This window comes from Lethenteron reissneri, unplaced genomic scaffold (genome assembly GCF_015708825.2).
Source record: "Lethenteron reissneri isolate LAM-NWPU_2019-01 unplaced genomic scaffold, ASM1570882v1 scaffold_115, whole genome shotgun sequence".
Lineage (NCBI taxonomy): Eukaryota > Metazoa > Chordata > Hyperoartia > Petromyzontiformes > Petromyzontidae > Lethenteron > Lethenteron reissneri.
Genome location: NW_026890838.1, coordinates 1,296,909 through 1,312,932, shown reverse-complemented (window position 1 = coordinate 1,312,932; position 16,024 = coordinate 1,296,909). Strand labels below are relative to the sequence as shown.

General features: G+C 42.6%; 1 protein-coding gene across 1 annotated transcript in view; it reads right to left on the bottom strand.

The window, feature by feature from the left end:
* Nucleotides 1-13,780, bottom strand: part of LOC133361586 (zinc finger protein 271-like) — a 37,006-nt gene extending 23,226 nt beyond the window's left edge. Inside the window, exons 1-2 of the mRNA XM_061580509.1 lie at nucleotides 13,113-13,780; nucleotides 8,370-9,827 (exon numbers count right to left, since the gene is read on the bottom strand). Coding sequence (XP_061436493.1) covers nucleotides 8,370-9,827; nucleotides 13,113-13,261 — 1,607 coding nt within the window. The 5' untranslated portion in view covers nucleotides 13,262-13,780. The remainder of the gene's footprint in view (nucleotides 1-8,369; nucleotides 9,828-13,112) is intronic.
* Between the last annotated feature and the right edge of the window lie 2,244 nt (nucleotides 13,781-16,024).

Sequence of the window (16,024 nt, the reverse complement as noted above, 5' to 3'; positions counted from 1 at the left end):
GTGGACTTCTTAGACAATTCAAATTCAAATGGAGACTTGGTAGATGTGTAAGCTTAAGACTATGAAGCCCCAATAGATTCACCTTTGTCACAGGCCTTTAATGAAAGAATGTGAAATTGAACACTCAATTGCTATTTTCAACCTGCAGAGTAAGAGGCAGTGGCGGCTCGTCAATAGAGGGCGCAGGGGCGCCGCCCCCATCAATATTCAAGAAATATACATATACAAAATTTATATAAAAATACATAAATAAAATATTTTTTTCATACGATGTGCCGGCTGGTAGTAAAAAAAGCATCAGCATTTAATAAAAACTGGCTTTAATCGGTCAACTATTTTCTATGTTTTTCAATGTGTTTCATGCGGGGCGCCGGACAAATGGATGTCTATGTGAGACTTTAAATTTTCGGACAGCATGTGACCTGAAGCTGGTCTCTAATTGGTTTCTTAAAGATTCTCCTCGGGGCGCAAGTCGTTGCGTCCCTGGCCAATCAGAATTGGATACATGTTATTTTATCCAATCTGATTGGTTCTCGTCACCTGTCATTCAAATTTACGCTCTGGGCCACTACTGCGAGTGCGCAGGCGACACCACTTTGACACTTGCTAGGCTGATCAAATTTTTTGTGTAAACAATGGCAGCAGTTCATCCAAATTCTGTAATTTATTTACAAAAAAACCCTTTCACAAGGCTTTCGCTGGAAGAAATAAAAAAGATAAAGGATCTCGGACCGGACCAACCCGATTTACAAATCCAGCAGCAGGCCAGTGACAGAGGACGAAGCTACACACGAAGCTTCACCCGCGCTTGTTATGAGAAACGGAGGTGGCTGGCTGGATGTGATGTTAGCAATTCTCTTTTTTGTTTTCCCTGTCTTTTATTTCAAAGGGTCGGCACTGAAGTTTTGTGGACAACGACGGGGGTAAGAGACCTCAAACATCTCTCTGACAAATGCAAACGTCATGAAAGTAGCCGCAGCCATATTGATAATAGCATGAAACTAACGTTTTTATGTTCAAGTAGGAAACATGCTTTTTGGTACTTTGGTCTGAAATGTATATAAAAGAGAAACATTTATGTTCAAGTAGGAAACATGCTTTTTGGTACTTTGGTCTGAAATGTATATAAAAGAGAAACATTTATGTTCAAGTAGGAAACATGCTTTTTGGTACTTCTTTTGGTCTGAAATGTAAATAAAGATCATCAAAATTTATATTCAAGTAGTCAAAATGGTTTTTGGTACTGCTTTATATTTATTTGCCCCCCTCAATAAAATAAAAAAAATGCGCCCCCCCAAAAATAAATATCACCAGCCGCCACTGGTAAGAGGGGCCAGTATTTGTGGACCTGTGGGTTGGGTAGATCTCTAACCAGGAGCCAGAGCCAATAAGCTCCCAAGCATTTACGAATTTATATTAATATTAGCATTTATATGGTGTTTGCTCAATCGCCTCAGCAACTCGGAGTTTTGTATCATATCTCATCACAAACACTCGAAGAGCACCTCCAAGTGGCAGCTCCCCCTGTGTGGCATCAGGTGGCCCTGCACCAGCCTGCATGTGGACATGAGTCTGTCAGTAGGGGGCGATGATTGATGTTGAATCTCCATTATGTAATTTCTGGATGTTTGGAATAACTCAAATATTGGCCATGACACCAACATGCGTTTTGAATGACACAATAGTATGTTTTACATCTGTAATTATACCTGCCAGCCTGAAGGGGTAATTAGCTGCATTACATAAAGCCACATTCTGAAGGGGTGTATCTGGGGTAAATGTGAAGGGCGGATTCAGTCTAGAGGTGGAGCTTGGCCGCGCCAGGCATATATAAGGAGCACTGAACCAGAGGTTCGGGGCTGGAGTGTGGGGTCTGGGTCCTGGCTCCGTCGCTGCTCGTCGTCATCCCTTCGTCTTTCACCACGTGGTTCTTCTTCCGCAAGACCAGCTCCGTCGTCGCCGCTACGCTCCGACCATGAATCCCTAACCAGTGAACTCAAGCACGTGCACCAAGCTCTCAAGGCTAATGGATATTCTGACTACACAATCCGCAAAACCATCACCCCAACCGTGAGGAAAGAGCCATCTGAGGATCCAATCAAAACCATCATCATGCCATACATAGCAGGGGTAACCAAAAATATTTCCAAAATCATGAACAAACACACGATCCAGGTCCGATTTAATACAGTAAAAAAATCGTGATCTGATCCCATCTGTGAAGGACAAGATGTCTGACATGCAATATCCCGGCATCTACAAACTGAGCTGTATCTGCGGCAGCAGATACAGCTTAGTTTGGGGAAACTAAGCGACATGTCTCGGACCGTGTTCATGAGCATAAGGCAGATTTGAAACACAGTAGGACCAATACTTCTGCCATGGCTGATCATTATTTTAAAGCGGCTGTATCACACACGAAATTAATTTCTCGAAGATGATGGTACTTTGAAATCACTCTGGCTATCAACAAAGATTCGTTCATGAAGCAATCCATATATATATACACTATTTCAACCGATATAATGGTTATAAACTCAGCAACATTGTATAGATGGGATCACCCACTTTGAGTGATTTGATTTCTTGTCAAGGGAGCACAGATTAAGTTATGACTTAATTTGTGTTGTTTTCTTACCCCAAGGAACAGCATCCCACCCACTTCACTGCGCCGGCAGAGATCTTATACCACAATTTTTGAAACCTTATAACCTTCGGTGACCTTCCCCCTCTTTCCTCCTGAAGACGATCACTTGTGTTGTGATCGAAACGTCGTGGTTTTTTATGTTTTACTGTCAGTACGCTCACTCAGGTTAAAAGCCAGGCTACAGTCTACATTATAGACTGACAGTGCATTCACCCAGCTTAATAACCATTGCTCCAGTCTACGTTAGTGGTTTTTTTTATTGATTTTTATTCACTTTATTTTTACTCTGTGGAATTTCCTCACCAAGATCCTCCAGACTTACTGGCGCTTTGTCTTTGCATCCAGCCTCGCCGACACCGTCTTCACGTCGAGACTTGCTGACAGTCTTTGCACAAGCTAGAATCTTCTAATGGTTCTTGCATTACAAGCGATGTGCTTATTGTGGCACTTGGAATTTCACACCTCTAATGTAGACTCTGCTCCTTATAGATCTGCTTATGCGCGTTTCAGTTTCAAAATACTTAAATGCCTTCAGTGTACTTGACGGAGTTTTTTAATGTGTTCCCCGGTGGTTGTTAAGATTTGATGACCGTGCAAACGTTATTACCACATACAGTGTACCTGATGGGCTCCTATTCTGTGCGTGTTCTCTGCTGTCGGTCAAGATTTGATGACCGTGCAAATGAATTCCAAGACTCAGTGCACAGTCGTCACGTCCCGTGACGAGGGGAGTTCTGCTCTTGGTGAGGTCACAAACCAGAGATAGAGAGGCGCTAACGTCACCCACTCGTGACTTTGAGGTGACGTCTCCAGAGGGGGCGTTTACATATTTCAGCAAACATGTGGTAAGCAGTGGGATATCGATGGACGCGGTTATTAAGGTTTTATTTAAACCGAATTAAAAATTCAATAAAACCGAATAGAAATCGGCACCAAAAATCCATGATGCATTTCAAATGTGCTCTTAAAATTACCTCCTTGCTATGAAACGGATCAGCAGACACGACGTCTCTTTCATTTATCGGTCTCTTCACGAAACAAAGAAAAATTTTAAACAAACTATAAATAGCACAGCCTTCTGGGAGTGCATCATTGATTCAGTGCAAGCCACCTGTGGACCGGTATTGGTGGACAGTGTCTCAACAGCAGTCAGGCTGGCTTCAACCGATAGTAACGAACATCCAGATGTTAATCAGCAAGGAGCATTTCTCGTCCTAGTTCGACAAAATCTAAAATACACGTAATACAAAATTTTAATTCGTGTTGTAGAGAATGTATCCCCTATACGTAACTTGTAAGTGGTATGCCTTGTAACTGATGAATGATGCTAATGTTCTTTATTTCAAAGACAATGTTCCAGAGGCAGATGCTTCCTGAATCACGAAAAATACCCCTCGACCCGTATCACAAGGATAGCTCTCACATGAGTTATCTGTACAGGTTACTTCCAAAACACACACTTTCTCCGAACAATCATGTGTTCCGGTTTGCTGTACTTGTGACAAATTAGCATGTTCTGTTTACGTGACAACCCTTACTTGTTGGCCGTGTCGGATGGTGGCGGGTTTTCACGACACATTTATATATTTACGCGATCTAACTCAAAAAAACTATATTATGGATTCCATGTTTGACCCTGATAGACAAAATGTTACATGTACGCACAAAATCAGACAATTATTAATTAAATTATAAATCTAAATTATCGATAGGCATATTGCCAAAATGTAATTACTGCACTGAAATGTACTTCATCATATTATATCGTATTTACAAGTTGATCTGTCGAATGAGGCCGACACCTGCAGCATTCAGATTGAGTGCATTCTATTTTAGTTGCAGAAGTTCAAGGTTCAAATCCGACAGGCATCCCTGGTTCGTCCAGGAACATTAATTACAAATATGCATCGTCTGCTTAACAGTTGATTGTAAAAAATACTATTGTCATTCAAAACGAGTAGGCAATTGCATGCTGGCATCGTGGTTAAAATTTGGCAAATTCGAAACATTACTCACAAATTACACAACTGAGATTATGCAACAATCATCGCCCTCTACTGACAGACTCATGCCCACATGCGGGCTGGTGCAGGGCCACCTTATGCCACACAGAGGCAGCTGCCACTTGGGGTGCTTGTTTAATATCGTGTAATGAAAAAAAGTAAATAAATAACATGTAATTGTATTAAATTATGCTAATTTATGATACAGTATTGACATTTATGCAAAGTAGGCTCGGCTTCATTACCTAGGGGTGTATTACCAATCGTGATAATACAATGAAAAGTGACATTTTCTAACATAACGCAAATATCTGGAATTATGTAAATGTATGCCACTATGCAAATGACTCAGCTTCGTTGTCGAGGATGTATTACCAATCGTGATAATACAATAAAAAGTGTAATTTCTTAAAATTATGCAAATTATGGAATATCAATGTATGCAATGGCGAAGGTTGTATTGCCAATTGTGATAATCCAACGATTCTCGTTTTAACTTTTACTGATTCTGTTTTAGTGTAATTCTGTCAGGTCTCAGAATTCAGATCTCACTGCAGAATACAGCTCTTATAATTAAGGTTATTACGCATGAACCTAGAAAGGAACCACTCAGATTATTCTATGTTAAGCAACTTTAATATCTAAAAACACTCTAATATGCAAATACACTTACGATCAGAATTGTCAACACCGTACTCCTGAAGATGTCCTACTCCTTGAGCCATACAATTAACCCTCAATGGTTACCTTTGTTAAAACTGAGTAACAGAACAATCGGCTAACTCTTCAGAGTAGCGCAACCATACACGGCGATAGGAAAAGTCCTTCAAAATATATATTCATACGAAACATGCTAAAGAAATATGTGCCCAATGGAAAAAAAGTAGACATCAATGAATTCATTAAGATTATGCAATTAACGAAATGTCCTGAAGCAATAGTGTGCATGCTCGTGTGCCTGTTTGGCTAACAGATGCTTATCAATTGGCTAATGGGACATCAATGAATTTGCGGGCAAGATTCTGTGATCAAAAGAAACATCTCAACACAATAGTATTCCTGTGTGTAGATTCGTAACATAGATGCTTATAAATGTTTATCGTGTCATCAATGAATTGCAAAATACTTTTAAACGACTGTATTAATGGACCTCAATGTACAGAACAATGCTTTTCATGATCACCTAATAGTTAACGCACCACCTTGGGATGGCAACCCTTTTCGAAACCAAGATAACTTTTTGAAACAATCTTAGTAGCAATATGCACGTTGTGTGTGGGTGTGTGTTGTCTTCTTGCTAACTGTTAAGTTGGCAGCTTCCGAGGTGCAGTGTTCCTTGTACAGAAAACACCACAGGTCTGCAGCAGGGGCGCTGGGTTGGCGTGTCGAACACGGCGCTCTCGGCTGCTTGGTCAGTCTCTCTCCACCGCTGCGGTAGTTGCCGAGTCGGCACGCTGGTCACGCTGTCGGTGGTGCCCATGCGAGCAGGGATGATGGGTCCGGCTCCGTCTGCGTCGATGTGCGCGATCATCCCGTCGCCAGACACCGCTCGCAGCTCGTCCACTAGTTGCCACGCGTAACCCCCTTGGCACCAGACACTGTTGATCCTTGTAGACTGTGGAGCGACTTGGAGAGACAGCGCATGTCGTCTCACCCCCCCCCCCCCACCTCTACAAGAGACCTCTTCCAGTTGTCTGTACGACTCGTGCTGCACAAAGGACATGCTACAGATCAAGTTATATCGTTCCGTGTCAGTCTCTGATCCGACCCTCAACTAAACATCGCCTATGGGTTGCAATTTAAAGGGGCACTCTCCAGAATAGTGGTTGCACCAGTTTTCCATCGAAGGGTTGACTTTGATCGGAGCACAATCAGAACGATTGTCACTCTATGATCGTACGTGTTAGCTATACACAGCGACCTCGCCACCGGGAATAGTAATGCTACGGCACTCTTCCCCACGTTTGTATTGTAATACTGAGAGCACCAGCCTTGGCTGGCAGCCTTGGCTGGCAGCCTTGGCTGGCAGCCTGTCAATGATGCAGAAAGAAACCTCTCCGTGATGCGTGGCTTCTGCTGATGCAGAGCACCCTATTAATTTTCTAGTCACGAGGGCAATCCCTGGAGCCTGCCACTCGCAGTACTTCGTTTTTCGTATGGCATTGTGAAAAGCAAAAGTTTTATTTTTAATGATCGTCATAAATGAATGCAAAGGTTCCTCATCAAGTCCAATGATGTGGTTGACGCAGTGTGGATTTCAGCGATACCGCCAGGATGGAGCATTCATAGGTGATGTGCTTGATGGTTTGGACTTCTACACAGTCGCAGTTGGGTGATTCTTTGAGCAGTACTGATTTCTGTTCTTGCTTATATCTGAATTTTTTATACCTCGGGCTCTTATCTCACAAAGGGACAGCTGTTTTCCTTTTGAAGTCACTTTGGCTGTTTGTTGTCCAGATGTCTTTATTACTGCCATGTTTCTGTTCACGTTTTGGGCAGCGTTCCCCACACTCCCACCCTGGGTTGGAAGTATTACATTTTTTTCACATCAGACTTGCAGTTTCTCTCAAAAAGGCGCGCTGTGGCCTTTGAAGTCGTGGCCTATTGTGTACGGGTGTGCTTGCTGTCGCCATGTATTCCGTCCTCTCATCTTATAGCTTGGTACCGTACCATTCCACAGTTTTTACTCTGCGACTCAAAGTGCGTTTTGAGCAGAGTTCACAGCACTCACGTCGCAGTTTAGAATTCTTGCATGGTATTGATATATTAGGGGGAGGCGCCCCCCTGCATACATAATTTACTACTACCATGTGCTGTTAGCTACTGGAAGACAAAGGCGGTTGTTGAGACTCTGATCCCGTGGAATACATATTATCTTGTTCGTGTGAGATTGACATATTTCACATTGTACCTCTGCTGAATGACCCTAGGTCTAACACTTTCATAATTATTACTTGGTTCATGCTTAACCAAGATTTGTGGTATACCAAAGTTGTTACCAAGGATATTCCGAGGGTTTTATTAACCTTTGCTCCCTGTCTGTATCGCCAGGGATCCGTGCTTCTTATTCTCTAAGCTTTGAACTTTACTGTTGTACTGATTAACTGCCAATGGGTGGATTTTGCTATCCAAGGGAGGTTCTCGTGACCCCTGCTGTTTCCGTCTTGTTTTATTGTGGGTTGTTTCCTTAATGGCAGCCTTCTCTTGAAGTCAACTGGGGATTTCCTGCAGAATCTCATTAGCCCCCCCCCCCCCACTTGGGTTTGCCATTTTATTTATTTATTACATTTTACAACTTCCCAACCAGGCTTGTGAGTAATTATCCTCCAGCTGTCTTTTGTGTGACAAGGCAGGAGGCGGGGGGGCTCACCCTTCTCGTGCCCCAGCGCTCCATCCCGATCAAAATTATAAAAAAGGCAAATCACTCATAAGATACATTTTTGGAAAAGGCATATATACATTTTCGAGTGTTTGTGATGAGATATGATACAAAACTCGGAGTTGCTGAGGCAATTAAGCAAGCACCATATGAATGCTAATATTATTATAACATAGTGAATGCTTGGGAGCTTATTGACTCTCGCTGCTAGTTAGAGATCTCCCCAACCCACAGGTCCGCAAATACTGGCTGATCTTACTGATTAAAGGCCTGTGACAAAGGTGAATCTATTGGAGCTTCATTGTCTCAAGCTTACACATCTACAGGGTCTCCATTTCACTTTGTATTGTCTAAGAAGTCCACCCATACCTCCACTTCCACAAACTGCTGGGAGTTGCCTCGCTCTGCCTCACAGTCAGAATTCTCCTCCTGCTTCACGTTACCTCCATCGATGTGAAGGTCCGATTTTGGAGTTGAATCTTCATCTTCACATTTCACCTTCACTTCTTCGCTCTTCACTGTCACCTCTTCAAATTTTACCTTGATACATTTTATAGTGTCCAAGCTGGAATTCACTTCTGGTTCTTTTTTCAGGAGGGATGGGCTCATTGCAGCACTTTGACTTTCACAAGTCGATTTCAGACTACACTCCCTGGGGATCTTCTGATGCCTGTGTGTCCTCTGGTGTCTATGAAGCTGTGGTGACTGTGCAAACGCCTTCCCGCATAGAGTGCACTTGAATGGTTTATCTCCTGTGTGTAGTATCTGGTGTCTTTTAAGATCAGATGAACTTGAAAATGCCTTCCCACACACACTGCACTTGAAGGGTTTCTCTCCTGTGTGCATTCTCTGGTGTTTTTTAAGATGTGATGACTCTGTAAATGCCTTCTCACACATAGTGCACCTGAAGGGTTTCTCTCCTGTGTGTGTTCTCCGGTGTCTCTGAAGAACTGATGACTTTGCAAATGCCTTCTCACACACACTGCACTTGAAGAGTTTCTCTCCCGTGTGTGTTCTCTTGTGTTTTTGAAGATCTGATGAATTTGCAAACACTTTATTGCACAAAAGGCACCTGAAGGATTTATCTCCCGTGTGCGTTCTCTGGTGTCGTTTAAGAGGAGATGAACCTGAAAATACCTTCCCACACAAACTGCACTTGAAGGGTTTCTCTCCTGTGTGTGTTCTATGGTGTTTTTTAAGATTTGATAACTGTGCAAATGCCTTCTCACACACACTGCACTTGAAGGGTTTTTCTCCTGTGTGTGTTCTTTGGTGTTTTGAAAGATCTGATGACCATGCAAATGTCTTCTCACAGGCAGTGCACTTAAAAGGTTTCTCTCCTGTATGCCTTCTCTGGTGTTCTGTAAGATGTGATGACACTGCAAAGGGCTTCCCGCACAGAGTGCACCTGAAGGGTTTCTCTCCCGTGTGTGTTCTCTGGTGGCTCTGAAGAAGTGATGACTGTGCAAATGCCTTCTCACACACACTGCACTTGAAGGGTTTCTCTCCTGTGTGTGTTCTTTGGTGTTTTTGAAGATCTGATGAATTTGCAAATGCTTTATTGCACAAAGTGCACCTGAAGGGTTTCTCTCCTGTGTGTGTTCTCTGGTGTCTCTGAAGAACTGATGACTTTGCAAATGCCTTCTCACACACAGTGCACTTGAAGGGGTTCTCTCCTATGTGATTTCTCTGGTGCCTTGTTACATTTCCAGTACGATCCGTGCTGTTTGCATACTGGTCGCATTGTTGTCTTCTTGTACCGAGCTGCGCCGAGTGCCTTTGCTCCATCAGACCAATTCTGCAGAGGAAGAGTCAGAAGAAGCGTCAGCTGCAGACATTAAAAAATATCCACACAATATACGTCAGTATCGAGGCACAGAGGAATGAATATATATACACAGTCACGCATTAATTACACGTCTATACTTATTCAGAAATTCAAGACTCGCGGGAAGTACCCGGCATTGCCCGGAGGAAAAGTATATTTAAAAACTTCCCAAAACTTAAACCATAACATATACAAACGCTCACCAGATATCGATTCTCACCAGTCCTGTATGCGGGTCGACACCACACACTTCATGGTCATTCCCCCCCCCCCCCCCCCCCCCCAAAATATAGAAGTAAATTTTTATAATTTTTGCATTGTGTACTGTCTGAAAACTACCCACATGCCAAATTTCAAGTTTGTTGCATGTTGGGAAGTAAGCTAAATATGTCAAACAGACACACATATTCACAAATTTCCCTTTTATATATATTCCCCAATTCATCGCAAGGGCTGTTAAGGGACACAATGAGAGGGCAAATGGTTATAAATATGCCTGGAGGCCTTAGTAACTTCCAAAATAAATGTTAACCCAAAACACCAAGCACACAATTTTGGCTGTCTGGCTACAAAAGGAATACAGTGGAACCTTGGTATACGACCGCTTTGGAATACGTCGAATTTGGTATACGTCGTGTTTTTTCGGGGGAAAAATGTCTTGGGATACGACGTCTTGCTTGGGATACGACGCGTTTGCTAAAACTTGTATGGGTCGGGATGAGTCACCGCGTACAGTACCCGCGTATGCCCGTTCACGACTGAAACAAAGCGAGAGGGGCGGGGTGGCATGGGGGAGAGGGGTGGGGGATGTGGGGGAGAGGGGCGTGGGGGGCTGCCCCAATGGAGGGTGGAGCCCCAGGTCGAGGCGCGCGCGACTTGCGGGGTTGAGCCACGCCACGTGACCAGCGCAGCTGGCAGCAGCGCGGTCACGTGGCTTCTGTATGCATTTTAGTAATTGGTGTCTAAATTATTTTATACAACCCGATTAATGTATAATATGCCATGTAAAATATGTATTTTCCTCTGGAACAGATTATTTCCTTTCCCTTTATTTCTTATGGGAAAAATTTGTTTGGTATACGTCATTTTCGGTATAAATCCTACCTTCTGGAACGAATTAACGACGTATACCGAGGTTCTACTGTATATATAAAAGCAAAATTCAGCTAACATATAGCAAGGGTGTAGAAAATTATACTATTTGTACTCTTTGGTTCTTTCGCTAAAGTCATGGAGGTGGAAAAAAGAATAGATCACGACGTTTCGATCACAACACAAGCAATCGTCATCAGGTGGGACAACCACAGTAAGAAAAAAAACTGCTGAAGTAGGCGAGAGATCTGCCGTGGCACGAGGTTATATAGACCTCAGCAGTAGGGGTGGAGAGAGGGGGGGGGGGCAGAAAGACCCCGCAGTAGCACCCAGGTCAGTGGAGTAAAGTGGGCCACCACAGCAGCACTGGAGGGGTCAGCTGCAGGGGGGGAAAGAGAAGGGGGGGGGGGAGCAGGGCAGCACAGAGAGAGAGAAAGACACACAAAGTCGGAAATAACAGCTGACATGGGCAGGTAGGATGGAGACATCACAGTCAGTTTAGACTTTAAGTGGTTAATAACGTCCTTCCAATGATTGCTCAGTTTGTACCCATCTTCTCGGTTAAAGTTGTGTCTGTGACTTTACCGAAAGAACCAAAGAGTATGGATTCATGCAGTCACGAAAGCTTCAAATCAAGAATACTATTTGTATTATGCAGAAATGCATAAATTAATGTTCAATCACACCTTAGAGGTGTGAAGCCAGGCTCAAATTTGCTTGAATGCTTGGATGAACAGATCTAACTTCAGCAGCATATATGCTGTGTTCATTTCCTGTTTCCATTCTTACAAAAAGTTCCAGAGGAAAACTAAAATAAGCTGTTTTTATTTAACCTCCATGTTCAATAGTTAATATACTTTACTGCAAATACAAACTTCACACTGTCACACACTGGCGTGGTAAAAAGGTGGTGGTGTGTCCAGAACCATGTCTGGCCACCTTCATCTGTTAAATATTAATGCTTCCTCACTTCACCATGTAATTAATTTAAGATCAATCAAAATAGCAGAGGCCCACAATAAGTTCAGCTTTCACTTATCAATCATGTTTGCTGTCCACGATAATCCAACTAATTGTTGAGTTTATAATGCAGTAAAATAACTGCTCCACAGATCCCCACAAAGATAAACTCTTAAATACACATACATTTCACATGGCTCATTAACATCTTACCTATACAAGTAATTTTTTGTTTGTCTGTCTGTCTGTGGACAAAACTTGCGACGGATTTGACTCACGAACCGTGGGGTTGACGTAAAAAAAAGTACGTGGGTACCACGCAATAAGCCCCGTGGTGAGCCAGTGCTATTCGTATTTTGCGTCCATCAACTTTAAAGTAGTTAAAAAAATATTTTTAATAAGAATAGGGTTTCCCCTTTTTTCTGGCAACAAAATAGGTGTTAAGATGTTAAAACACCAAACTGAAACCTTTTGCAAGGAATGTCTGCATTAACCACATCATGCTCTGAGAGAAGATGCAATGTCTTTGAAACTGATTGGTCCACACCAGAGACAGCTTTCTTTCAAGCCTCGTCTCAAACAGTGTGTGACCAGAGGATGCCAAAAGGCAAAGGAGGTCACATGATATAACAATTTAGTACTATTAATTAGAAAATTACTACGCTGAGCGCGCGCCAAATCACGCATCTGCCATGCGCGAGACAGCTGACCTGTAGTTGCCCCTAGCAACGCACACACTATCACACACACTCCCTTTAAGAGTGTGCTCCTAATCTCAGTTCGTTACCTGTATAAAAGACACCTGGGAGCCAGAAATCTTTATGATTGAGAGGGGGTCAAATACTCATTAAAATGCAAATCAATTTATAACATTTTTGACATGCGTTTTTCTGGATTTTGTTGTTATTATTCTGTCTCTCACTGTTCAAATAAATCTACCATTAAAATTATAGACTGATCATTTCTTTGTCAGTGAGCAAACGTACAAAATCAGCAGGGGATCAAATACTTTTTTCCCTCACTGTACATAACATGGTTGAGCAATAGGGAACCATCCCTTGACCGCACCCGGGCATCGATCAGTCTCCCATTGTATCTGTACCAGAAGGAAATTCATCCGGTACAGCCATTGAAGGCCTCACTAACTACGTGGTCAAAATAGATGTTAAATAATATGGGAGCCAGAGGACATCCCTGTCACACCCCAAGTTGTAGAGGGAATGACTGACGGCCACGTAGTTTGACGCGGGGCCGCTCACCATCATGAAGGTCTTTAAGGATCCTGAGCAAAGTTTGAGGGACTCCGAAAGCATGAAGAACAACTCAGAGGCCAGGCCTACTGATGGTATCATAGGCCTTGAGCAGGTCAATAAAGCACATACATTCACTGACACGCACACATGGACCTACAAACACGCAAAGAAATGGACTTACACTGACTGACATGGAGCCATGCACACAAAGCGACTAACACAGACGCCCATGGACTGACACACACAGACATATCGACTCACACACACAAACACATGGACTTACACACACACATGGACTCACACATGCATAGATATGCACTTTAGATACACACATGGAGCTACACACACATATATCGATGTACAGACATACAGCGTCTCACACACATCGACTCACACACAGACAAACGTGGACTCACACACACATTGACGTAAACACACATGTACTTACACACACACATATCGACTAAGACACAGACAAATGGACTTACACACACATACATAGAATGACACACACATTGCCCTACACACACATAGACATATGGACTGTGACACACAGACATCTACTTGAGATACACACACACACATGGATTAACACACACACATCGACTGACACACATAGACACACAAATGCACATTCACTTACACTCAGATGGAGCCATGCACACACATCGACTCACACACACATTCACTTAGATACACACACATCGAGTGAAATACACACGTATGGACTTACACACACATGTGGACTAACACACACAGCGACTGATACGCACACAAATGGACTGACACACAAACACTTGTACGTACACACACACATGGGGCGTTGTCCGTTTGAAAAAGACAGACACACACATGGACTTACACACAGACATGGACCCACACACATAGAAACCCATCGACTTACACGCACACATATGGACTCACAACCACACAGACCTCGACTTTAGGGACACACATGATGTTTCAGCACACGAACATTATCATTGTAATATTAGGCAACTTATTAGTTTAATAATAGTAAACAATGAAGCAGAGTTGTTATGTGCACACAAACATTATCATTGTAATATTTGTAAAGTTAATTGTTTAATAATAGTAAACAATAAACCTCAGTTCTTAGTGAAAGATGCAATAAAATTGTACTTTACATTGGTGTGGTGACGCCTCGTCCCATGCAGAGCCCGCGGCCTCGCCAAGCCGGAGGAGGCGAGATATTGCCAGGCTGCGGGCTGGGCCGCTACTCCCCCACCATCCCCCCGCCAGAGGCAGAATAATACTATGTAAGCGCTTTAATAATATTAAATTAATATCTAAGCACTTTGTAGCAGTAACTGCACGCATTGGGGTGGGGGGGGAACAGAACATGACACTGTGAAGAGAAATCGGAAGCGTGATGTGTATATTTAATGCATGTTAAACGCGTAAAATAAAATGTCCCCCGTGAGCTGGAGCGAATGCGCATCACTTGGCAGGGTCCGCCCCCCCCACACGCAATTGGCGTCAGTTGGTACGGTCGATGTCGCACAATAAGTAAATAATAAATAATAGAAACGGCACAAATGTGTTAATTAAACCACTTTAAAGTTTACAGACGGGAAAAGGGAATAGCTTATTCCCACCACGGGGCTTAGGGCGTGTCGCCCGGCAATTTTTTTTACACGTATAGCCCACTCTCTGAGAGACAAATCCCCCGCAAGTGCGAGCGTGCGGAGACTTTCATATATAAGAAAAAAAAAAGAAAAAGAAGAAGATAGGTCTTAAATAAAAAATTCAGAGATCTAGTTTCTGTTGAAAATCCATACACCTCTGCTGTAGTTAATAGACAGAACATACAGCAGCCCCTTGCATATCACGGAGGTTACGTTCTTGGAAATTGCCGCGCGAAAGCAAAAAGTGCGATATTCAATACTTAAGCCTGACCTAAGTAATGGCGTTAGGTAAACAGCAACTAAAATTTACATCACAATTGAAATAAGTACTCTACTGTATTCCAAATAAACTAAACAATTTAAATAAACAAGGAGAAACCGTACAATATTTAAAGACAAAAAAATAGTATATATCTATGAAGATAAAGCAGACTTTGCGCTTGTGTAGATTTTTTGTGAACCAAATTGCACCAACACACCCCAAACTTTCCATGCGTACTCATGGGTGAGTTAGTGTGTTTTTCGCACTATTTTTAGCTGACCTGCTCACCTTTAACACCTGAACCACCTGCACACCCACCTGCTCCTCACCTCACCCCTCTCTTTCTCTTGCCATGTGTTAAAGCCCTGGGCACTCACTACTTCCGGTTTGCCACACATGCAAACACATGACATTTCATATACTGTACTACAATTCCACGCACTCACCATAACATAAGTGTCTCCACTGCACTGCTATATTTGCTCTCATATTTACCACGTTATCCTTCCCTATTATCAGCCCTGTGTTTTTTCCGCCAAATTCATCCACTTCCGGCTCCTTACTGTCCTCTCTGCACGGGCACGGCTCACCTCTAACACACAGTGCAATATTTATTTTAAAAACACGTACTATTCTAAAATATTTACATCAACGTACCAACACTTATACACAACAAAGATGCTATACAACAGCTACGACTAAATACATCAAGTCTACATCAATAAAAAGCATGCAAATATACGCACTTGCGTTAAAATAATATATGTACACACACCACCACACACATACTATTAATACCCACATCAAGCCCTACGAACAATTACTTTGTTCCTTTGCGGCTGTCTTCACATTCCTACAACGATTACACATTCAACTATCATTTCCTTAACAATCTCTAAATAGCATGCACTCACACACTTACTATTTACTCTTTTTTATGCTTATTAACTT